The 25,106-nt window shown below is 45.3% G+C and overlaps 2 protein-coding genes across 3 annotated transcripts; one reads left to right on the top strand and one right to left on the bottom strand.

Annotated features, from left to right (window-relative positions):
* Positions 1 to 3,183: 3,183 nt before the first annotated feature.
* On the bottom strand, positions 3,184 to 8,955 carry zic2a (zic family member 2 (odd-paired homolog, Drosophila), a). 2 transcript variants are annotated; one of them, XM_018746271.2, is made up of 4 exons: positions 8,743 to 8,955; positions 5,611 to 7,347; positions 3,926 to 4,089; positions 3,184 to 3,801 (listed from the first exon to the last, which is right to left on the bottom strand). In XM_018746271.2, exons 2-4 carry the CDS (start codon positions 6,584 to 6,586, stop codon positions 3,607 to 3,609), a joined length of 1,335 nt encoding a protein of 444 aa, XP_018601787.1. In that variant the 5' UTR covers positions 6,587 to 7,347; positions 8,743 to 8,955; the 3' UTR covers positions 3,184 to 3,606. The 2 variants fall into 2 exon arrangements, with proteins under 2 accessions (XP_018601787.1, XP_029112804.1); XM_029256971.1 differs by lacking the exon at positions 8,743 to 8,955 and having other exon boundaries at positions 5,611 to 7,790.
* A 3,747-nt stretch (positions 8,956 to 12,702) lies between these two features.
* Positions 12,703 to 18,701, top strand: LOC108927773 (zinc finger protein ZIC 5-like). Its single transcript, XM_018741313.2, has 2 exons — positions 12,703 to 14,162; positions 16,863 to 18,701. Exons 1-2 carry the CDS (start codon positions 13,118 to 13,120, stop codon positions 17,309 to 17,311), a joined length of 1,494 nt encoding a protein of 497 aa, XP_018596829.2. The 5' UTR covers positions 12,703 to 13,117; the 3' UTR covers positions 17,312 to 18,701.
* Positions 18,702 to 25,106: the final 6,405 nt, after the last annotated feature.

The following is a 25,106-nucleotide window of genomic DNA, read 5'->3' as shown; positions in this document are numbered from 1 at the left end:
GCCCAGCATCTTCATTTGGGTCCGGAGAGAAAACGGTACTTGTCATCTGAAAAGAGCGACTTTGACCATTTTCTTTGTAATCAAAGGCTCAACATGGCATGAACATGGGCTGAAAGAGCAAGGAGGTGGACTTTACACTGTTTCTCCTAGAAATTTCCGAATGCCAGCCTGGACTGTGAAGCTGGGCTTTTTTGGTGTTTAGGGGAGGGAGGGTGGGGGGGCTCTCTTCCTTTATCTCTCCTTTGGTTTTGCTCCATTGATGAGCTGGAGATGAGCAGGAATTACAAGCAAAAGTGGGCCGGTGCATCATGATGACTGAACAAGTCAATGAACCCCCCCCACACACACACACAGACACACACACACACCTAAGGAATGGCCTTTCCAGTGAAACCCGCAAGCAAAGATCTCACAGCAGTGTGACAGGAGACAGAGTTGACTTTTATCAAGCACATATTTCAGAAATCCGAGCGCTTCCTCATCGAAGTTTCTACCCCACGGATGATTCCCGAAAAAACCAGAGCCAAGTTCTACAGCGCATGCCCTCAGACAGCGGATAAAACACACCGATGAGGTTACAGATGAGGGCTGCTGTAGGATAAAGTGTTCAAAATACACACAGCCCGTCTCAACCTGCTTTAAATGAAAGAAAGGAAAAAATATATTTTTTAAAAATTAAAAACCTCATAAACTATATTTTGTGCTGATTCAAGCAGTTCACTTGGGCTAAACACACGCGCACATGTGCCGATGGTGACAACGGCGACAACACGCAGGGTACAAGTCCTTCTCCGCAGCGAGCGCGCAGAGAAGCAGCCCTGAACAGCGCACGTGCGCACCGGTAACGCGCTGAGCGTCAGGAAACGTCGCCGGTCACCGGTTCCGTACCGCGGCAGCGGCGCGCAGCGCATCGGAGGTGAACCCAAGGACACGCGCCTCAGAGTTTCCTTGGGAGACCACCGGTGCGCCTTCACACACACACACACACACACACACACACACGGATACGCATCCTTCACAGTAACCATACGTTTGGAACGATACACACCGCAAGTGGCCCCTGACGCCGCTGACGGTGTTAGCGTGTATCCTGTTTTGTTTTCTTTGATGGTTAATTGTACACAACCATATATTTTGCATCCATAGCAGTGACGAGAACACTGAATATGTATAAATACGCGTGCCAAAGTCATTTTTCGGACCCGTGACACAGTGATCAATAAAAAAGGGACTGAAGCCAACCTTATACTGGTCACCGCCGCCCATCCCCCACTTCCCTCGCTCCACACACACATTAATATACCACCCTCACTGACAGTTACAAAGGGCTTCCTCTCTGTCAAGTTCAAGTTCATGGCTCTTCAGCCTCGAGCTTCATTTAAGGGGGGGGGTCAGGGTGTGAATGGGACAAATCCTCATGAACACTTCTATATTTCACAGGATTTCCTTCAACACTGACAGCTCGCGACGTCCACTCGTACTCACAGAAACATCACACACTTTGTATAATCTCTACGCACGCATGGATACATATAGACACGGTATGAATACATTTACCTGCGTACAGATACATCAGAAACTATAACGGCCAAATGTTTTGAGACAAGGGGAGGGTATTTGTCCCCTATCACCTTTTACAAATACTGAACGAGTCTCGAGCTGCTTTTCCTGGGTTCATTACGCTCACACTGGGATGCGAATTTAATGTGTGTATCTGAGAAGACGGAGACAGAAAGACAGACAGGGAGGTGCGGAATATCGCAGATCCGCAAAATCTGAGCTCCCAACTCTAATGACGCAAAGCTAATTGAATTGCAGTCACAGCTAAAGAGGGGTGTAACTCAGGTTTCACATGTGGTGAGACATGTCATCGTATGGGGTCATCATATGGGGCCAGTCAGGTTACCGGTTGGTAAGGTCTTCCTCAAAAGGAGAAGCCCCAGGGTGAAGAGCCCGTGTAGCCACATGCAGTAACAGATGGAAACGCAAAGGACCAGAGGATCAGAGTCAGTTCGAAGCGAAAGAAAATGTTGGCCAAGTCAGTCAGTCGCCAAACGAGAACACAGCACTAAGGGAGCGAGCAATCGACTGAAAATGCAACACTAACCCAGGTCAGTTAATGAAATGAAATGAAAATACACTAAAAACACACTCATGGAATAAATGTCGGACGTGATTTTTCCAGTGGCTCCATCCTTGTCCTTACATAACACGTGATCAAGAACGGTTTATTGCACTAAAATCCTTAAATAATAGTAAAATCGCGTTTAAACTGAAAATGTGCGTGGGGGGGCAATGAACCAGCGTCCATCCCGTCCCGAAACCAAGCTGTTTTTGGAGGGAATTGCAGTGAGCGACACTTAGCTGAACAAACACGCGTGTTTCCTGAAGAATTTTGTAAATGCCTTCGCGACAGTCATCGGTGGTATTACCTAATTATCGTTGCACTTATATATTCAATTTACAGCCTCATACTTTCCAGATGACACATTTTCGGTATTTGAACCACTGCAGGTAGGGTTGCTGTGCCGCCGTGGTCAAGGACGCGAGTGGGTAGTAGCGCACTGTCGAAAAATAAAAACGTGGTGGAAAAAGTCAAAGAATTATTTTGAGTTTAAAGTTCCACGCGTCCGCGCAAAATTTAGCAGCCGCTAAAAACACGTATTTAATATGCAGCGCAACGTACCTGATATTAATTAAACTGAATATCCGAAATACTGAATTATTTAAAGTCAAATTGTCAGTCACAGAGAAGGCAGGATTAAACACTTGCAACACATTTTATTATATTTCTGTATGCAGTAAAATTCTTGAAATTTATCACAAGAATGAAGAAAACACTTTTTAAACAAAAACACATAAAACAGCTGTCCGCGTTTACCTCATAATTGTACATACTTATAGTAAAGAAACATTCTTTATAAATATTGTTTCATCTGTAGCAAGTAAATACCATAATTTAATTATAAATGGATAAATATGGCAGCTAATATTTACAAAAGGAAGGGTGTAGTTACAGAAAACGACACAACGTTTATTCCCCCCCCCCACACACAATCTCCCCAATAGTATTTCACAATTCAAACTTGCAGAGCACAAAACGTCACAAGTTAAACCCAGCAAACGAAATATACATTCACAGGCAAATATTGTTTGTTTTGAGTTAAATGTTCACTTTGGCACCGGTTCCAGTCGATAGTTGTATAGTTACAATCAAATTGCCTTCATAAGATCACAATATTTAACATCAGAATACAAAAAGATTTTTTTCCCCATAATATGTGCACTAAAAGTCCAGTTACAGATATAGCTACCATGGAAGGAACATCTATGACACCAAAGACTGACAAAATGTATAACAACCATGGGAGAGAGTATTTGTTCTCTATGACCATTTACAAAATATTGAATAAATCTCAAACCATTTTCTTGGGTTCAGTATTGTATTCACAATGCAACTTTCCTCATCGTGTGGATTCGCGCGTAACGGTACAGCGTCCATTCGGCGCGGCTTTGTTTGTACAAGAATTTCTATTTACAGGGACGTTCTTCGATTTTTTTTTTCGTTCTGATCTGTGAAATGGCTCCGGGTTCGAGGTCTCTGTTCTACACATACCACTCATTAAAATTGGACGACAGGCCACTGTGCCCAGTGCCGCTGTGCACCACAGACGCGGGGGACAGGTTGGTGTTACTCTGCGTCTCGGTGGAAGGGGACACCAAGCCTGGGGGGGTGGAGGACTCGTACCCAGAGCTGGCCGCGGGCGACGAGTCCGAAGCCGAAGGAGAGGATTCGTGAACCTTAAAAAAAGAGGGGCAGGGCAAATAAAGCGAATGAAGTCACGCTGCATGAAAAGTGCGCGTCTGAGATTGTGCGCAAAACGCACTGCGCGTAATAGTGATAAACAGCGTAAAATCGCCATACCTTCATGTGCTTCCTTAACGAGCTGGGGTGTGTGTACGACTTGTCACACATCTTGCACAGATATGGCTTGTCCGAGGTGTGCACGTGCATGTGCTTCTTCCGGTCGCTACTGTTGGCGAAGCGCCGATCGCAGCCCTCGAACTCACACTGGAAGGGCTTCTCCCCTGCAGGGCGAAAACAACGCACACGGTGGTGAACAGATGCAATTAAAAAATAAGATAAATTACGAATAAATATATGAAAAAGGCTGGAAACTCGTTTATAAACAGACTCTGCAGCAACGGGTGAGTACAACGTATTTAAAGAAATTGCATAGGCATGGGCCCATAATTACCTTACAGTAAATGCCTATATTTACACAAAAATTAAATTACGAGTTATTTACATTTAATACCTATTTCCGTCTCTTACATAAAGTACAGTGGGTGTATAGCAAATTTGATCTGCGATAACCAAGAGTCAATGACTCGATAGTCATTACAAAATGAACAACAAAACGGTAAAAACAATTACTTCATCTAATTAATAAAATTAATTCATTCTTTTTTTTCAGCTCACTTCCAATACGGGTATTTGCTGAGATTCAATTAAACTGCAGTCATTGTATATTAAAAAAAACTAATTCACGCAAGAGTGGTTTCCATATTTTCACAAGCAGTTAGTAAGTAGTTAAATACTTTCATCGGACTAAAAAAATATTAAATTTTCTAAACTCGGTGAGAGAAATTCGTAGGCAGAGGCTATAGTAATTTTTACTTTTTTTAAGAAGAAGGCCTTTAATACGAAATGAAAATGACACACTAATGCAGTTTTATCATTTCACATAGGGTGCCAGTGTCACAAGCACGCTAACAATAAAAATGTAATTAACACCTGGACGATTTAAGTGAATTCTCTGAGAAAATAGTAAAAAAGAGAGAAATCCGAGCAGCAGTCCGTCTGGCACCTACTACCCTCCGTGGAGCGCGTGAATAACAAAAGGGCCCGATTCCTCGTGTCCCTGCCGTTGGATTAGTATTAAAGTCATTTTTTTTTCAGTAAAAAAAGAAATTGATTAAAACCTTTATCTACAGGAAATAATCTCCCCGTGGGCGACAGTAAAAGGCACACCAGGCGCCCCGCTCCCGGCTCGCGCACGCGGAGCCCTCAGTTCGCCTTTTGACCCATTTTTTTTTTTTAAAAGTTTAAGAACCACAAACCTCGACAGGCTGTTACATAATTTTACAAACTGTTGCAAACGCTGCGTTTATTCCGAGCTGGAGGATTCATGAATCCACGAGGGATTTTTACGCTGCGGTGGAGAACCGCGACGCGACGCGCGCGTCGTGCCGGGCTCTGGCATTCGTTTGTTTCTTTGTTCAGCGTGTTTTGCAGGAAATTAAACGGAACATCCCGACGCAGGGTGGGAGCATGAAAACGACGCCGCTCTCTCTGCCCAAAATTCTCACCGACCGAGCAGCCTCGGCGAGTCGACGACGCCGGTTGTACGAAATGAGCGCTAAACACCAACAGGCTATTCGGTGCTACGGAGGGGGGTGGGGGGTGGGGGTGGGGTGGGGTGGGGGGAGAGCAAGGTTTCCCGCGAGCTGCACAACTACACGACGATGATCATGGCACTAATAACAGGACAAATGAGCGCACGACGCAAGGAGCGACAGCGCTTCCCGCGCGCGGCTCGCAGTTACCTGTGTGCGTCCTCTTGTGGATCTTGAGGTTCTCGGAGCGCGCGAACACCTTGCCGCAGCCGGGGAAGGGGCACGGGAAGGGCTTCTCGCCCGTGTGCACGCGGATGTGGTTCACCAGTTTGTATTTCGCCTTGAAGGGCTTGCTTTCCCGGGGACACTCTTCCCAGAAGCACACGTGGTTGCTCTGCTCGGGTCCGCCGACGTGCTCCACGGAGACGTGGGTGACCAGCTCGTGCATGGTGCTGAAAGTTTTGCTGCAACTCTTCTTGGGGTTGCTCAGCTGCTCCGGGTCGATCCACTTGCAGATGAGCTCCTGCTTGATGCACTGCTGCCTCATGTAGCGGAAAAAGGCACCGGGGTGGTGGTGAGCTGCCATGTTCATGCCCATGTTCATGTTCATGGAGCCGTACTGGTTGTGAAGTTGGGCTGCGGAGTACGGGTCGGTCCTGGGACTCGACACCTGGTGGTACTGGTCAGAGCGTCCGAAAACTTCCCCTGGTAGTCCAAGTCGCATTTGTCCATTGAGCACGTTCGGAGAGCCGTGGGATCCGTGCTGCGCCTCGTGGATCCCGGGGAACAGTATGTGGCCTTGACTGTCTGCGTGCGAGTGATGGAGGGACCCCGCTGCGGGGCCGAAGAGGGCATGCTGGCCGCCCGCGGGAGACGATTCCCCGAAGCCGCGGCTGCGAAACAGAAAGTCCCTGGTGGAGTTGAAGGGCGAGCTCGCGTACGACGTGACGTGGGCTGCGTGGGCGCCCAGAGCCGCGGCGGGGTAGCCGGGCGCCTGCGAGCTGAAGGCTGAGCTCTGTCCCGGAGAAAGGTCGTGGTGGTTGAGCTTGAAGGCGCCCATGTGCGCGGAGTCCACGAAGGTGTTCTGCGCGAGGGTCAGGTCCCTGTCCTGCATGTCGCTCGAGTGGTGCCTGGCGAAGGTGCCAACTCCCAGCCCGGGGAACTGGTGCCCAGCGTCCAGCAACATGATGATGATGATGATGATGATGATGATGATGATGATGATGCTGCTGCTGCTGCTTTCTCGGCGGATCTCGCTAAAATCGGCGACGACAGCGCACGTGCCGGGGCTTCGTTCTAGCGCGCCAGGCTCAAATATTAACGAGAAGCCGAGGCGACAACGCCGGCCGGGAAAGCAAACGGGTCGGACGTCTAGACGGAGGAGGAGTCGCCGGCAGCGCAGCGTCCCGAACGCCGCATCAGACCAAGTTCAAAGCGACGATCCGCCGGCTGTAACGCGCTACCTCTCGACTCGAGCGGATCGCTACTACTTCCCTAGTGTGTTTCTCCCGAAGTTAACTCGGAACTCGGAATCCCCATGAACGAAAAAAAAACGTGCAAATGTTTCCCTCGGCTTTCTTTCTCCAGGCGAAGTGAGAGTGAGGATGGCCGTATTTTTACGCATCGAGGTGGACGGCGCTCTTACTGCAGCGTCCTGACGCAGAGCGCGGCTCCAGGGCGCATCTTGGCTCCTTCTCCCCACCGCTCTGTTTATTTCTTTCGATTGTCTGTGTTTATCTCGGAGGGTCTCTCTTTCTCACTGGACTGGCACTTCTTCTTTTAACGCCCCCTTTAACTGGGGGCCCCGGCGCTGCGCAAGGCGAGGTCTCATTGGCTACTGTGCCTCATCAATCCTGCGGACCCCTCCAATAGTAAGTACCCCCCCCGCACCACTAATGGCTGCTCGCCATTTTCCACTAATAATTACCGCCTACTTTTTCGGAGAAGCTTCTCGGGGAAAAGGGAGAGAGAGAGAGAGAGAGAGAGAGAGAGAGAGAACGTTACGCGCGTTCGGCCACGACGCCCGAAAATCGGCGTTTTGCAGGAGCGCGTGTTGTAGAAATAGTGCAAGGAGAGCAAAGATGACTTTGCTTCATATATCCACTTCGCGGAAAAGAGGAGCGTTGACTATCTGGGTGTCTACAGTCACAGCTGAACATTGTTCAGTTGAGTAAGTTAAGGAAAAAAAAGGACAAGAAGAAAAATAAAATCTAGGCGAAATTAAAAACAAAATTGGCGAGTGTTGCTTGATAAGTCACCAATAAAAGCCAGGGCTAAAATAAGAATATGGTTTGTATTATATTCATATTGATGATTATAGGAATGTGCCACTTGTTGTATGAATTTGCTGTTTTTATACTTATTCCACTGCGAAAAGACATATTTCCTTTGCTTTCAATTTCATACATCATAAAAAAAGATCAAGTGTTTTTGAATTTCTAATTCACGTTTGAATTTTTTGAAAACCTAATTAATTACCTTACGCAGGAAACACCACTTAGAGTGAAATTAATAACATGCATTAAGTATATCTGCTGGCAAAAAGTAAGAGCAAAATAACCCTATTACTCTACCTGTGTGCGTGTGTGCAGTTTGTGTCTATATAGAGAACACACGCATTGCTAGAATCAGAATGTCAATTATTTAAGCATTATTTTCTGTGGATTTATTATAACAGCGCATAGGCGTGCTCCGCAATGAAAGAAATTCAATTTTCCTGCGATTGTTACATGGCTCAGGAAACAAAGTGAAAATGCACACGTCTAACACGCGTCACGACTGAGCAAATTCGTTTTCATTTATGTTCCCGATTGTCCATCTGTGTCCGTCACATACACACATCCACACGAACGTTTGCACATTCCTCGAGATTCAGTGTGTTCACATTATTATTCACCGGGGACATTTTCGCAAGTACAACGCACTATATTCGCGCCACTTCCAAGTTCACTTCACAGAAGCCACAAGACAGATAATTATACACATTGTTTCAGTTTGAGATGAATATTTCTGGAGGTAGAAGAAGAAAAACTCTAGAGGAAACAGAGAGGTCTGGGAGGAAAAGTTTTTGCTCGAAACCAAATGTGGTAAAATTACATGACATTTCACACTTTCTGAGTTAATCTTTTCACATGTTGCCAATGACTCGGAGCAGCCCACTTAATCACAACCATGCACGCGTCTGAACCAACAAAGGCGCTGTGGCGGACAACTTTATGGACATATTTGTAATGTGGACACCGCACCCGTGTCTCACGTTGCTCCGCACCCAGAGTAACTCAGGAAGACCCAGGACAGTTGAAGATCTAACACGGAATATCACGCTGAAGGTCGTTTACTTACACGTTCCGTGAACTCAAATCCCTTTTGGTTCTTCCCCATCATCACACATCAAACTTCCTCTGCTGCTCCTTGAAACGACTCAAGTCTCAACCCAGCAATTTTTAGCAGGGAGGAAGGACATTAAAAAAACAGAGGAATTCTCTGCCTCTCTGAGGCCGAAAGCCCTGCAGTCTGGACAATATGTACAATTCCTCCAAGACTCCATTTCTAGGCTCCCTGCAGGAACCGCAGGAGCTGATCCAAGTTCAAAGTCACGTCTGCCGACGCCTCCAAGAAGCGCTTTATTCCTGTGGAAAAGCGCACGCAAGTAGGGAGGAAAGGAGAGGGAGAGGGAGATGGATGGAGAAAAAAAGAAGGAAAATGCAACAACGGCTCTGTGACTTATTGCTGCACATACTGATTTGCCCCAAAGCCTTGATAAGACAGATGGTAAGAAATGCACGAACGTAGTGTTTTAAAAAATCACACCGTTTCAACAGGTTAAAAGAGGGCCCAGGACAGGTCTGGCACGAGACATGAAACATTACACGCGTTTCCAGCCGCACTCAGTGGCGTACATTGAATATAGGTTTATTTCTGCTCATCTCCCTTCTTTATCGTGAGAATAAATCCCGCCTCTGCTTTGAAAATATCGAGAGCATACGTTCCTCTCGTCTTCGGTGTAACGGGAGAATTTTATTGTTCCCATAAGCGTAATATGTGCGCCGGGGAGACAGTAATTCATTGTTTTAAAGTTGTAAATGTGACAAGTCTTTCAGCAGGCTGATGCATTGCAGGTTGGGCTTCTTATTGGGTTTCACTGACCTCTGCGCTCCAAGGGCGAATGACCCACGACCCACCAAGGGCCACACAATGCTGCTTTTGCTTATTGCGCAAAATAAATGTTTGTGTAAAAGCCCTTTGTTCTCGCAGTGCCCCACCCTGCCTGTCCCACCAGTACATAATAAATCATAATACTAAATATACATTAAACCTCTCAATACCAGCAGCAATAAAATACTCTAGCTTATAAATGTGAGCAACTGCGTGGCATTGCGATGCCTGGCTTCTCATATCCTCGTAATTATTTTAACACTTTATTTACCGGTCTTTTAAAAATGATTTCCACCAAGCAAGCTGGATCACGGTAAAGTTTATTACTATTATTATAATACGTTTATGGCCGTTTGCGTTTTAATGTGAAATAAACCGCATTCTGACAGTCAGCTGCCAAGAACAAGGTAAAAAATGCGGTGTGAGAGGAACGCGTACATTGGTGACACGGTTTATATTTCGCTGCCAGATGTACTTTTCCTAGGGAGACGCCACGGAGGGTCACGTGCGGCGATGTGTGCGCTCTTTGGGGGAAAATAAAATAAATATGGCTTCCAAAAAGACAGTGTTCCCTCTCTTTTACAGGAATTATGCTGGCTTTCTGTGCTCTGTTCCACGTGAACTGGCATGATCAGGTTGAATTACTGTCATATTTTGGGTCTAAATTCATAACAAATTAAAAACAACAACAACAAAAAAAAAAAAAAAACACAACTGTAACTACTCAAACAAAGAGTAAACAAAAATGCCCAAAGTTCTTTTCATAGAAGCACCATATCGTGGTTTTGACGAATCTTCCAGGCTTCAGTGCTGTTTTGTATTCACTGCGTGCCTTTTTGACATTTTACAAAATACCCATATTTTTGTAACCTGTTAAACATGTGCATAATCACAATTTTAGACTGATATAAACCCCAGAAAGCGCAAAACAGGACAGACTTCAACAGACTGAGGTGTTTTGCACAACTTCCAGCCCTCTTTGCAGTTAATATATTTCGAATCTTTTTTTCACCCTGACAAGAAATATAAAAATCCGGTGAAAATGTATCATTACGACCTGTGCTGTTTCGTAGGCGAAAGTAATTTATATTATGGTACATCATTTTAGTTTTAGGCTGATTTTAGACACATTCCACTAAAAACAGACAAATACCTGTACTGCTGCAAAACGTAATATTTATGTACACAATATGTATTCTTGCAAAAGGCGATTCTTAACAATAACAAGACACCAAGTGCTTTTGACAGTGTGGTGAAAATATGGTATTAGCCATTCGCAGCACGTTCTGTTCATACATGTTTTGCAGACTCTGGGGAACATTCAGCCAAACAGAGTTTATTCTTAACTTCATATAGGCCCAACGCTTCTTTTAATGTAAATGTTGAATTTCCTCTTCGATTTGGGCTTCACGTACCGCAAATACCATAATGTTCAACGCGCAACAAAAGGGCCAGAGAGAGAGATTGTGCGCATTTCCTAATCAAAGGGTCCAAGACACGGACAATATGACTGAATATGCGGGGGTAGCTGGACACTGAATGTCCCCCGTCACATGAATACATGGTGTAAAGATGAAACATGGAACGATGTGGGGGTTGAACCCTCTCTTTCTCCCCATCCAGGAGGACTAAAACCCGCACTCCTGCTTTGTCCACTACTATACAAATGGATTCCAAAGGTGTCTTTGAATAAAGACATATTAAATCGATGACAGATACATATCACGCTGAGTTCAACAGGGATTCTACGAGGAGGCGGCGCTGATACCATAAAATACACCAATGTACAGGTTTACAGGAGCCCCACCCCCACTCACCCATTCATGCGTAAAGTCATTAAAAGTAAATACAGTTATCTTAGATTTCAATGCGTAAGAGAACGAGAAGAACGCAACGCCAGGATTTGAGGTTATATTCAGGGAAGATATTTATAAAACACCAGGTGTTACAGATTTATTTTTATATGCACAAGCACCTATACTTACTATAGCCAATGTGGGGGAAAAAATTAAAAAGTTGATTTCTCTTTCAGAAGTTGCCAGGACTAAATTTGCTGCAGACCCGGAGAGAAAAATGTACCAGCAAATATAAAATACGAATATATTAATATATTATTATATATATTATTATACTATATACTAATATACAGTATTAATAATGTTGCTTCTGACAAACGAAGAATCCAGCAAGTACACAACACACTAGTCTCCAAATTAACTTCTCGACTTTATTAACTTTTAATATTTATCCGGTATAATGGTGTAAGAGTGCAGTTAATTTCCACCCAAACTCCTCTCTCTTTGAATCTCGCCATCTGGCTGATTTGAAACGCTTTCTTTGTACTGGGTTCACACAATGTGGACCTGCTTTCCCATTAGCTGCAATCTTTATTTGCAAACTCGTGATGTACATGATGCGAATGCAGTTTTTTTTCTTTTTTTTACATTTTATTCAGCCACTCTCCTCTCACTTGAAAGGAGCGTGAACGCGCGCGGCATTCAGTCCGTTTTACTCAGCGGAGGAGTAAAAGTCTGGGCTGATCGATTATAACAGTATTTCGCAGCTAATATATTAAGTGTGATTAAATGCAGCGCTTGGCAGAAGAATTTATGAGGATTTTAACACTAGTTCATATCAGATATTGAAGTACAGTGAAACAGATGTGCCGTTAAAGTGAACGCACGACGGAACACTGGTTCTAACACATCATTTGGCAGCTCGCTACTGACACGCGCGCAGGGTGAGCCCTCGGCTGTTTCGTTTATGTTTTTTAATGTTTTTTTTTTTTTTACTTTTACTTTTTTACGAGACTAATTGAATGTCAGGCTTTTGCATTTCAGACTAGTGCGTAAGTGTGTTCAAGTTCCACATTCTGACGTCGGCGGTTGATCACTGTCAGTTACTAGGCCTATTTATATATGGATATAATAACATTATCGAACTTTTTCTTCGAAAAATGTGCTTTCAGTAAAAACGTCTGGACAAAGAAAGAAAGAAAGAAAGAAAGCGCTTCGATTTTTAAATGTCTGTTTAGCCGATTTAAAGGAGTAATGATTTTAAAAACACATCCACGTGGTAAAGTACGAGTAAACGCGAACAACCACAAACAGCTTTTCCTGCCAACTTTTCGCGAGCCACAACTTTTTGGAAACAACAAACACAACGGCGGCGGAGGGGAGCGAGGGGGGCGGATTCCCGCTGCGCCCGTGCGCCGAGCGGCAGCCAATCGCGTCGCTCGCCCGCCTGCCAATCAGCGGAATCCGTCCAATGCCCGCGGTGTCGTTCCTCAAGCGCGCATCCCCCCGCCGCGCGCTCCAACTGTCGCGCGTTCTGCCAATCGCCGGAGGACGGAGTGGGAAAAGGAGCCAGCGGAGTTAGAGGCAGGACAAAAGAAGTTATACACACCGCCATACACACGCTCACACACGCATATACACACATATGTGCTGGAGTTGTTGTTGAATGGCGTGCTTTGGGGAAAAACAATAGAAGAGTGCGTGCGTGCCGTGTGTGTGTGTGTGCGTGCGTGCGCGCGCGCGCGGATGGACTTGACAGTGTGGTCATGGAGCCCCCTTTGAGCAAGAGGAACCCGGCGCTCAGATTAGCGGACCTGGCAGCGGCTCAAACCCTTCCTCATCAGAATATGACAGGCTTCCCGGGGATAGGGGGGCATCGCCCTCACTCCCACCATGCCCACCTCCACCCTGGGGAGATGGGCAACGACCCCGGAGTGGCACTCACTCCATTCGGACCCGAGCACATGGCACAGACAAATGCTCTGAAACTCAGTCCATCCGAGCACATCCAAAGCCACCCCGAAGCCCAGACCGCGGCGTCCTTCACCGCTCCTCAGACCACAGTTGGTTTCCCCGTGGCTCACCCCCACCCGGGCTACACCACCAGCAGGGACTACATCCTCAGGAGAGAGCTCTCCGCCTCCGCCATGCATGCACTTGGCGACCAGCACAGTTCCGCCTCCTCCCCTCATCACCATGGCGCGTTCATCTCCCCAACAGGTGCGTACGGGCACGCGGAGGGTGGTGCCCACGCGCTCTTCGCCGGACTGCACGAGCAGGCTGCCCCAGGTGCGCACCACCATGCCCTCAACGGGCAGATGCGCCTGGGTCTTCCCGGGGACATCTATGGCAGGCCAGAGCACTTCGGACACAGGCCCGAGCACTATGGAGCTCCGTCCCTCCACCACAGCTACAACTCCATGAACTTGAGCGTGAGCCTCGCTTCCGCTCCGCACGGAGCCGCGGGCGCGTTCCTCAGGTACATGCGGCAGCCCATCAAGCAGGAGCTCATCTGCAAGTGGATCGACCAGGAGCAGAGCTCCAAGAAGCCCTGCTCCAAGACCTTCAGCACCATGCACGAGCTCGTGAACCACGTCACGGTGGAGCACGTCGGCGGACCCGAGCAGAGCAGCCACGTCTGCTTCTGGGAAGAGTGTCCCCGCGAGGGCAAGGCGTTCAAGGCGAAGTACAAGCTCATAAACCACATCCGCGTGCACACGGGCGAGAAGCCCTTCCCGTGCCCCTTCCCCGGCTGCGGCAAGGTGTTCGCGCGCTCCGAGAACCTCAAGATCCACAAGAGGACGCACACAGGTTAGTGGGAGCGCGAGATCTCCCGAACCGAACGGCTTCCGAAGGCTCCCGAGCCCAGCCACGCACCTCCCTCCACAAATCGGCCCGGCTGGCAGTCGCTTCTTTGCGAAATTCAGTTGTGGCAAAGTTTCTCTAGTGTCGGGTTATTTATTGTTTTTTTCCTGTTCTTTATTGTAAAAACATAATAATTAAAAAAATAACTCGAGGTAACGTCTTGTACTTGGATGCGGGTTAAAACTTCCAAGTAGCCCCTTTTGCCCTACTTTCTTAAACTTTTCTACTGGATTGTTTTACTTCTTCTTCTTCTCGATCAGCCTTTCTTTCCGCGCGCGTTTAGCTCCTGTGTTGGTTGCACTCCGTCCGTGTGTCGCGTGCAGCGTGTGTTTTTGGGCTCCTGCCTTGGAGCAGAGAGTGTTTTTTTGTTCCGCTGATCTGCTGAAATCCACACCCTTTTGTCTTGGGGCTCCATCCCAAAGTCACCAACGCGGTTATTTCTGTTAAATCCGTGTAAACTTTCGACACGAACACACCGATGTGTCGTTTTAAAGGAGGGAAGCTCGTTCTGCGCCTTTTATGGCTGCGCTTAGTGATCAAATGAACGGCGCTTGAGACGCGTTTCGTGTTGGACAGGAAAGGCGGCTTGTGGCATTTCAAGAGCAGAAGGTGTTTTAGGAAAAGAGAAAATAAACTAAAATGCAGCGGAATTTATGTTCGGATCTAGAGAAACTCTCGAGTAACTTTTTCAAACCTTTTTTTTTTCCTAAGACGCACTGAGTAGAAGTTCAGTTTGTGAGGGCAGCCTGTTGGTGGACTAACGTGTCACATAACGGGGCAGTGCGAGCCTGAAACGTCCTGAACTGGTATGTGTGTGTGTGTGTGTGTGTGTGTGTGTGTGTGTAAAAACACTGACTAGTCTGCCCCTTGAGATGCGTGGGATTCATGCGTACCCGTGGCACATAAAAAAACACACAGGTCTGCATATTTGTGTAATATAAACACGTAGAAGGGCTGGTTCTAAACTTTGGCTGTGTGCAGTTGTGTGTATGTGTGTGTGTGTGATCCTGTCACACACACACACACACACACACACACACACAGGCTGAGAGCTGCGTGCCGTTTCAGTTCAGAAAGTAGCACAACAAATAGTGGCGTCCAAACACGTGTTCTCATCACTGTGTGCTTAACAGCAAAAGGTCAGAAATTATTAATCAGGAGCCAATATGTGAGCGATATATATATCAGCATATTCAGAAATTAGAAATGTTGCAATGTATCAGAAATATAACAGTATTTCAGAAACATGACAATACTGTATTACAAATACATCAGTGTTTCAGAAATATATAAATATGTAATATAAACGTTATATGATATTGGAGCACGCTTGATCAGTTTATGATTCTTTTAAAGATTACTTTAAATTGCAGTGTTTCTTTTTGTAATTACAGTTTTGTTTTTTTTTCTTTTTCAAAAAAGGATTATTCTTACATTATATGAAAGCAACTTTTCTGAGTCTTAAGGATCCCTAAATCTCAAGTGTAATTAACTGTATAATAATACGACTGGGAGGAAAGTAAAAATTCGAGAAGCTATTTTTGCATTTTTTTAAAAGATTTCCACACCTCACTTTCGTACTTTGTCAAAAATATTACCCAGGCTCTCTCATAGTTACAAATAATACACAAGAATAACCGCTGCAATAAAGTAAACTCGGTGTAATCTGCCGAAGGACCTTGCTGTTCCATGACGCATTCTGATTTATTTAAGTTTTATTTTCTGAGAAGACAGTGAAAGTGTGCAGTGAGTGGGGAAGAAAGGAATCTTGACGTGGAGCTGCACGGAGCGGAGATAAATAATGACGTAAAGGCTTCGCAAGATTTATTTATTTAAAGAAAGAAAAGCAGTTGTCTCAGTATTTGTCGGCAAAAAAAAACAACTCGAGTGGAGAGAGAATTTAGAAGGAAAATCGCACGGAGGAAAAGCCCGCGGCGAGCGCGTGGGGACCCACGCAAACCCACTCATAAAGTCATCATAATGGACGTGCGAAATGCCTTAACCATGTACCATCACCGTGCCCACGAGACACGAGTCTTTCCCGAGGGCGAGGGAGCAGAAAGTTGCGGAACGTTTAATATGGAGCACAAAATATTGTAAAAAAAAAAAAATACATTCACTTTTGTTCGCCGAGCATCTTTACACGTGTATCTGAGGCCTCGCTGTGGGGCTTTTTGGAAACCTGTTCCAAGTGTAATGCTGAGCGCTGCATTGTGGGATACAGAACGTTATTAAAAAGTACCAGTTTGCCCACAGCAGCCCAGTACCCACAGGACAGACAGAACTGGTTTCCATTTCCACTTCTCCTGCCAAGAAACAATCTTGTAGCCACATTTCTGGTTGTTTACAGCTGCTTACAACATCTGTTAAATTAATAGGGCATACTAATTTGTAACTTGTATTATTTATATTATTTTCATGTGTAGCTCACACTTTTTCCAAAGCGACAAAGTATTTGGCCCATTTATACAGCAGGGTATTTGACTGGGGTAATTCAGGGTAAGTACAAGGTGCTGCAGCAGAAGCAGCAAGTGGGGCTTGAACCGAGCGCTTTCAAGTTGCAGGTCCACGGCCCCGACTTTCCAGGGCTTGTAATTGTGCGTGTTTGTCTGGATATATTTGATCAGTTTGTTTGTTTATTTTCAGGAGAGAAGCCGTTCAAATGTGAATTTGACGGCTGCGACAGGAAATTCGCCAACAGCAGCGACAGGAAGAAGCATTCCCACGTCCACACGAGTGACAAGCCGTACTACTGCAAAGTGAGGGGCTGCGACAAGTCGTACACCCACCCCAGCTCGCTGAGGAAGCACATGAAGGTCCACTGCAAGTCTCCTCCACCTCCTTCAGCCACCGCCGGCTCCACCTACCATTCCTCCTCCACCACTGCCTTGGGGGGCCCCCTGTCCCCGGCCTCGGAGAGCCACAGGAGCCGCTCCACGAACCTCTCCCCCCAGGTGACGAACCTCAACGAGTGGTACGTGTGCCAGGGGAGCGCCGGGGCCACCCACCTGCACACCCCGCCCAGCGACCTGCCCACGTCGGACTCGGAGGACGAGGACTCCTTCAGGAACTCAGACCCCAGGGCGATGCTCTGACACACAGCGTGGCTGCGAAGGAAGGACTAGAATCGACTGAATAAAAAAAAGAAAGTTCCATCAGCACAAAATGTGATCAATGCGCGGGGGATTATCGACATGATCGGTTTGATTGATGAACCAGGAAACATGGGCTCTCCAAGTCTTCACTCTCTTCTTATTTTCAGGACCATTTTTGCACCATGTCTCTAGGGGTGTCAGAAAGTAACTCCCTGCAAATCCTTTAATACGAAATTGACAAAAATGAAAAACAGAGGTTGGATCAGACTGAGAGAACGATTTACGAATAATTAGCCAGCCACACTATTAAATTAAAAAGCTACTGGATGCAGAACTAACACGTAGCACCGGTACCTTTCACCCTAATTCAGTGTACACTGGTTGGCGTGGGCATGATGCCCTCTGACTGACATGATTCACTTATCACTGGTTAATTATTAGGCAATGACACTGTCCATACGATCTCATCAGCATATGAGCCATACGACCACATCAGCATCGCCACCCAAAGTTTAGAAATTCAGTTTAATCTGTGCAGCCCATCGACCCTGGTAACCATGCAGGAGCCCCTCGGAAAATCAAGGTTCTTTACCCTATTACATTACTCTTTTTACTTAAAGGATCATACAAGCTCCCATGCCACTCACATGGGAACATTTCCCCCACCCATAAATAAAGTTGAATGGAATCATTTAATTAAATGACTTACTTTTTGGTGGAAAGAAAATTGTAAGAAAATGAAAATGTATTGCTTCTGTCGTGGGACAGGGGAATAAAGGAAAATCAAAGCATCACAACATGGCTGAAATAATGTATAGTGACTAATTTTTTTTTTTTTTTGACAAATTAATTTTGTGTTCTACTATTTAAAATATTTTTCGATGTAAAAAAATTTGTATACAAACTCGTTAAAGAGTACTAATTTGTCCTTTGAGACCCTAAATGTGTAAAACAGGCAGGCCTGCTCCTGACTGATCTGTATATAGTTGTACTGTTGGTCGTTTGTGCCGTCGTAGTCTTTATAACAAGGGATGTCATTTTTTTGTAAATTGTAATTTATTTGCTGACACAATGTCCTGAAATTACAGACACACCAAAGAGTATTAATAATAATTTTGGTGAAACCTGGTGATGCTTTCTTTGTCGTCTGTAAGGATCATATTTCTCTTTTTACTTGAAAACGCAGTGTAATGTGAAAAAGTCACACAAACTCTCGCATGGTCTGTATAGTAGTTCTATTTATCGTGGAGGTGCATGGTGTTGTTGAATTTGATGGGGAAAAAAAAGATGAAACAGCTTTGATTGTGGAGGTCTTTGATGTTCGTGATAAAAATGACAACGGTTATATCCATGGTGAACATTAATAAAATGAGCAGGACATTAAAAGTGGGAAATTGGTGTCTTTTCATGTAAAGCGGTGTGTAACAGAGGTATTTTTAAGTCATCCTTAAGATATATCAGAGTACTATTAACCCTCATTCAACTCCATTGCTATTCAAAATCAATTTTGTTGAAAATGGACACATTTGCTGAATATTTACAATAGAAAACAGTGATTTAGCCAGGGGATTTACTGCAGGAGTGCGTCCAGAGGGTACATTCATGACCTGAACCGATGTTATACTTTAGCGAAGAACAATATTTATTCACTTACAAGTAGTGTGTGTACTATAATGCACCTTTGTATTTGAGACACCTCCGCGGATAAAAGCGACTTTCTTAGAAAGATGCACTTTGAACAAACAAACAGTTAAACACAGATGATTAATTGCGATACATTTGCATGGGGGGGCTGAGTTTACAAAAGTTTCGCAATGCGTGAGCTGACAAATGAAACACCCCCCAGAATAACAGGCAAATAAATGAAGGCGTTTACCAATGAACAAAAAAAAAAAAAACGTATAGTTCCCTAATGGAGTTCCACATAAAGGAGGAGACAGAACAAAGACTCCCAGGCATGAATCATTCATGGCAAACATAAAAGATAAAAGATATCTCACAAAAAGCAGGACCTTGTATAGAGTATATAAAACAAGTTTCCCCTCTTATTTCCACCATTAAAACGCACAATCTCATTTTCAAAGTGCTCCTTGTCCAGTCTATAGAGTGAAAATTGACCAAGGCGAGTTGTGCTCCACTTCAAAGTGCTCTGCCGTGGATCGGAAGGCCCGGAGCCGGGGGGACCTTCATGGTGCGTTAGGGTCTCTATAGCAATTGGCAAGCAAGAAGCGCACATTTGAATATGTCCAGTGGAAAAACCACTTACTGCCACTAAACCGTCTGTCATCAAAGGGGGACGGGGGGTGGGGCGGCTGGGGGTGGGGGTCTTTTCTGGTCAAGCGCTAAAGATCTCCAGAAACAATGCGTGAAGAGGTATCTATCACCGCGAAGAGGCTGTGAGACTGACGTGATGAACGCGGAGGCTGAGAGAGCGTCATCCTCAAGCTTTCTGGACTCGGGCACAGGGGTGCGGACAGGGTACGGGCAGGGTACGGGCAGGGTACGGGCAGGGCCTGCACGGAGCACAGAAGCAGCGGAGCGGTGATTCAACTGCACACCGGTTTTATGGCATTGCTCAGCGTCAAACGCTGCTAACAAGACGAGGGCAGAATGACTTCAGCACAACTGACGAGAACAGCGTGATCATTAAGGATGGAGGAATATTTTGTTGTAGTTTAAAAGTAGCTTTTTAAAGGTTCCGATAAATAAACACAATATTATAGACAAATAAAAAAGGTAATTTTTAAAGGTGCAAAACAGTGTGCGTTAAGTTTATCCCAGAGCACCGAAAGTCCAGAGTGACACATCTATAGATCGGATCCCACTCAGATCAAAATCCACGATAAAATGCAACCGAAGTTCGGGTTATTTATTCCACGGCTAAAGATTATTGTGGCAAAGATCTCAGGCAAAGTCGGTGGACTCAAAGGGGCCATTGGAGACACTCTATTAAGATGCAGTTGCTCTGACCTTTACTTTCATGCCACGTTAGTTCAGTCAATTTTCACTCCATCACAACCTTTAATATTTTGTGCCTATAACCATTTTAACCCTCTGTGCACATAATCAAGTGTGATTTGAAACAACTGGGGGGTTTGTGTCGCCAAGTCTTTTTGTCCCTCAACTCCTGTGTGAAAGCCCAAAATAATAGTTCTGTATTTATCTAATACAAGTGGCCTGTGAATGGCGCAAAATAAACAAGATGAAAAATCACCAAAGAGAGGATTCCTGGGAGTGAAAAGGGGGGAGTTAATAAAAAGGGGTGAAGAATGAGGAGGGCTTTGAAGTGGAACTCATCATCTGAGGGATGCTTCGGGGTTGTCCTAACGACGGCGCTCATGTGAAAAGGGTCCCTTTTGTCACCGATTTGTTCTCCTTTGCAGAGGTGGCCGCAGAAATCACTGACACGGTGTGACTGCCCTCTGCATGAGCGACTGTCCGAGGGAGACCTGCAGACGCCACTGCTCTCCCGGGGACAAAGAAGTGGAAACACAGACACTTTGAGTTTCACTTCTGCTCTCCTCCTCCTCCTCCTCCTCCTCCTCCATGGAGCCCCTGCGCATTTTTACCGCAACACACTCTACCACTTCAAACGGCAACATCCCTTTTTACAAGACATGCCGGAAAACCTTTTCCGAAACAATTACTTAAAAAAAAAAAAAAAAAAAAAAAAATCCATAAACAAATAAAAATAAAAAGATACAATACAAACTCGCACAATTTAAATGGAAATAAATTTTGATTTTCTCCATTGTAGTGCTTTGCTTTTTTAACCAGTACAAGTCTGCTTTTGGAATGTATATTTCAGATAAGTACAATAAAACTATATTTGCATCATTATAAAATGTTCTGTGACACCTCCTTTACACAATAATGTAGCGTAGTTTTTAATTTTTTTTAAATACCTTATCTACATTATTTAATGAGTAAAGAGAACATTAAAGCATTACAGATAACACAGATCAAATGCAAAGTCTCTGTGAGACCCTGAAATATGTTTGTACAATATTATCACATGTTGTTTTTTTAACTTTGTGCGTTCGAAAGAGGAACTATGGTGAGAAGCCTGTTACTGGGGAAAGTGTAACTAACCTGTCCCTTGTTTACAGTTCCTACATGTCAGTGTGAAAACAGTGAATTAAAGGTGGAAAGTAAAACAAGAAATGACTCCCCAGTTTTGTGAAACGCTACCCTCACATATTTGCCCTTTTTAAATTTCCTGCTGACTGCACCTGGTGAATGAGGAGTGCAGGAGGGGAAAGGGACGAGGACTGTCAGGGGACACTGAGTCTCAAAGTCCTTTCTCTCGCAGTCTCCTGTTCAGCCCCCTAAGCTGTTGTTAATTAAAGGTCCTGAAAGAGAGTTACTGCTGCTCTTTGTTCATCTTCTCATTGAGACCAAAGGAAATCCTGTAACGCCACTTACTTCTCATTGGGCCCTTTTCCTCCCTGATTTACAACCACATTATTGGAGGACTAAATGGTTCAATCAAATAACTTCATATGGTAATGCAAAAAAAAAAAAAAGATTAACTTTCAAATTGAAACACTGAAAAAGAATATGTATTGGACTAATAATAATAATAATAATAATAATAATAATAATAATAATAATAGCCAGTTTCTTGTTTACATTTGGTACTTTATTGTAAATAAAAGATACTTTTTGGACACTGTAAACACTGAATTAACTGAGGGAAGCTTTAGTTATATTCAGAACAAGTGACCCGGAATTTATAGCAATTGAATGAAAGCCACATTATTATGAGCGCAGACGGGTAACTGATTTTTTACAACACTTAGACTTTGCTGAAATGGATTTATACTTGATACACTTTAGTCGCAGGGAAAATGAAACCTTCACATTTAAACTGTAATTTTAGGCACATTATTGAAGGCAAGCTCAAGCATCCCAGCACTGCGAACCAAGCAGAAGCTGTGCGCTTTTTGAATTCTCCAGGAAACATCACTTTTACATAAGTCTAAAAGAAAAGGAAAATCCTTTCCTGGGAACAAAGCAGCTGAGACCAAAAAATCAATACAAACAAATAATAAAGCATTTTTTAAAAGTAAAAAAATTGCCAATGGACCACTTTCGGAGTGCCGAAAATAAAGTCCTTCCCCGATCACGTCCTGCGTTCAGCAGCGGTCCGACCGCAGCACCCCGGGCGCGTTCCCCCTGCGCGGGCACGCTGCCAGAGCCCTCGCGCTCCCCGGCCCAACTTGGCCTCCACTCCAGCTCAACTTGCCTCCACACTCCACATGTGAGGAACGAGACCTACAGCCCAGTGGAGCTCCAACCAACTACTTCTCGGCTCAACCCCAGCGCTGGAAAGACGCTTCTGGAAAAGGGCAACCGGTGGACTTCCTCCGCTCGGCAGACACAAAGTGAGTGAGTATGGACACACGCTTTGACACACTCTGATAGTCATCAGTGCGTAAAATGCAGTGTACTTTCCTTGAATTATTGTTATTATTATTATTATTGGGGCACCCGCTGCCGCGAAGCCACTTGGCCACTTCTCATGTTAAGTTTCTCTGCGCTTTTTCTTGCTCCTTCCGGCTCCTTTCTGCTGTCGGCTCCGGGTCCGAGCGCCTATTGGGCTGTGGGTTCAACCAATGAGCCCCTATCAGCGGAAGAGCCCAGGGAGGGCGCTCCGGGGGTGGGGTGGGGTGTGGGGGTCTCTCCCGACCCCGGCCCCCTTCTCATGGTTTCATAGGAACTTCATTAAGTCAATTAGCGCGTGAGCGCGTCCTCGTCTGCGCATAATTAGCTGTGAGAAGCTGCTCGGGGTCGGTGGGTTCAACGCGCTGGAGTGCGCTTTTACTCCGTTTTACTTACTGTGCTGTACCGCGCTTCGCTGTGTCATACTGGGTTCTACGCGGTGCCTCGCTGTATTTTACCGTGTTTTACCGTGTTTTACCGTGTCAGTGCAGGAAGAGTGCAATGGACGAGACATATTTTTAATCGGTTTATCGAGCGCTGTTTCTGAGCATCACGTCACAGCGAATTGTTTGTCATAAAATGAAGTTACTGTAAGGGCACGAGCGATTAAAGGGAAAAATAACTTTTTAACTGAACATGATTTTAAAACACCAAAGCTGCGAAAGAAAGCGGTGGAAGTTTATATCTGACCAGACTTCAGAAATGCAACATAATCATAAGTTGTTTTTTGGCAGAAAAATATTTTTTTCCACTGTACATTTGATTTCAGTTTTCGATGTACACGTTATAAGATTTGTTATGTGTCTCTTAGCAGACCGTTAAAATATAGTGATATGAAACTTGGAGAAACAAATGTGATTTTATATTTAATTCTCCTGTTATTTGTGCGCCTGGTGAAAAGGATTAGTGTCAAAGAAGGGATGGATCACGGAATGAAATAATAAATTAAAATGAACGTAACGCGTAAGTCAACTGACATTAAATTTACATGATATATATAAAAATAATATACAGCGTATACATAAAGTGGAAGAAAACGATACTGAAATACTACTACTGCTTTTGCAAAAATATGTTCAGTTCAGTAACTTTCTAAATTATTACAGAAAATTTAGAAAGATACTGAATTATTCCACATGAAGAGAAGAAGACAGTAAAAGAAAGCAAAGTAGTCCCCCTGGAGTTCAGAGCAGATTACGCAATAACAATACATCATATGTGAGCACGTGGCACATGGAACACCTGCTACATACGACTGTACCTCCTGTGCTTGTCAGCATTTATTAACTGCATCTTTACCCGCTTCATAGTTGTCTGCGATGTTTGAGTTAAGAACCGTAGCAAGGACAGGGTGCAGATACTGTGTTATTACCATATTTAAGCTGCGATGCCTCGGGCCGCTCGGCACACCTTTACTGAGCTCGGAGAGCAAAGAAAATCCGCATGAGAAAGTTGTGTTTTCGCATCGCTGGAGCACAAAAGAGCAGCCGTAGCACCGCGGTCTCCAGGAACGTGTCTTTTATTGTTCTCATCCATTTTTACTGAAACAGTTCTGCGGAAATGGGCCCAAACGGACCACCGGTCGCTATCGTGTGCTGCTCACTGTCCTACTTGGTGGGATGAGACATATTCTGCTCAGGATTAATTCCCAACACAAGCAAGGAGGGCACATTGGAAACAGATGCAGGGGCTGTGTGTGTAGCGCAAAAAAAAATCCGAGAGGAAACGGACATAACGTCTGGCTGCTCTGCAACATCTGTGGGCACGCAAACTTGGTGGAGGTCCAAAGCGGGACCGACAGGACTGGGAGAGTTTCCAGGGCCCTAGCTGTTGAGAGCAAGGTCGTCGGCGGACAGTGGCGAGAGCGGAAGCGCCGTACCTGGGCACCAGAGTGGCTGCATCCTAAACTAAGCGCTGCGGAGCTGTGTGAAGAGCCGAGCGGCCGACGCCCGGCGGACAAATGTGTGTTTAAGGGCTGCGGTGCAGAGGGTTGAATCTCCAGGAAGCGCAACGCTTGTGAGGTCATCTTTTGGCCGGTAATTTTTTTTTTGAACGACGGCCTCGTCGAGCGGGGTTGTTGGCGCGGAGCTCCGTGGTGAGACGCCGCTCGGCGGAGGAAGCGCTTCCACAAGACTTCTCGCTTGGCTATGTGTGCCTCGCGTTCTCCTCCCGCCTCCACGGCCCACCCATCAGCAGAGCGCCGCCGCATCCAGCAGGCCCCATCCCCATCCTACACGGTGCCTCAGTTATCCCAAATAGCTTGGATTTCCTCGTTCGGAACCTCTGCCAGGAACAAGGTCCAATTCCTCAGATCAGACCTGTTGTTCATAACCATTCAACTTGTAATCGC

Source organism: Scleropages formosus, chromosome 12 (genome assembly GCF_900964775.1).
Source record: "Scleropages formosus chromosome 12, fSclFor1.1, whole genome shotgun sequence".
Lineage (NCBI taxonomy): Eukaryota > Metazoa > Chordata > Actinopteri > Osteoglossiformes > Osteoglossidae > Scleropages > Scleropages formosus.
This window is presented reverse-complemented; position numbering and strand designations above follow the sequence as displayed.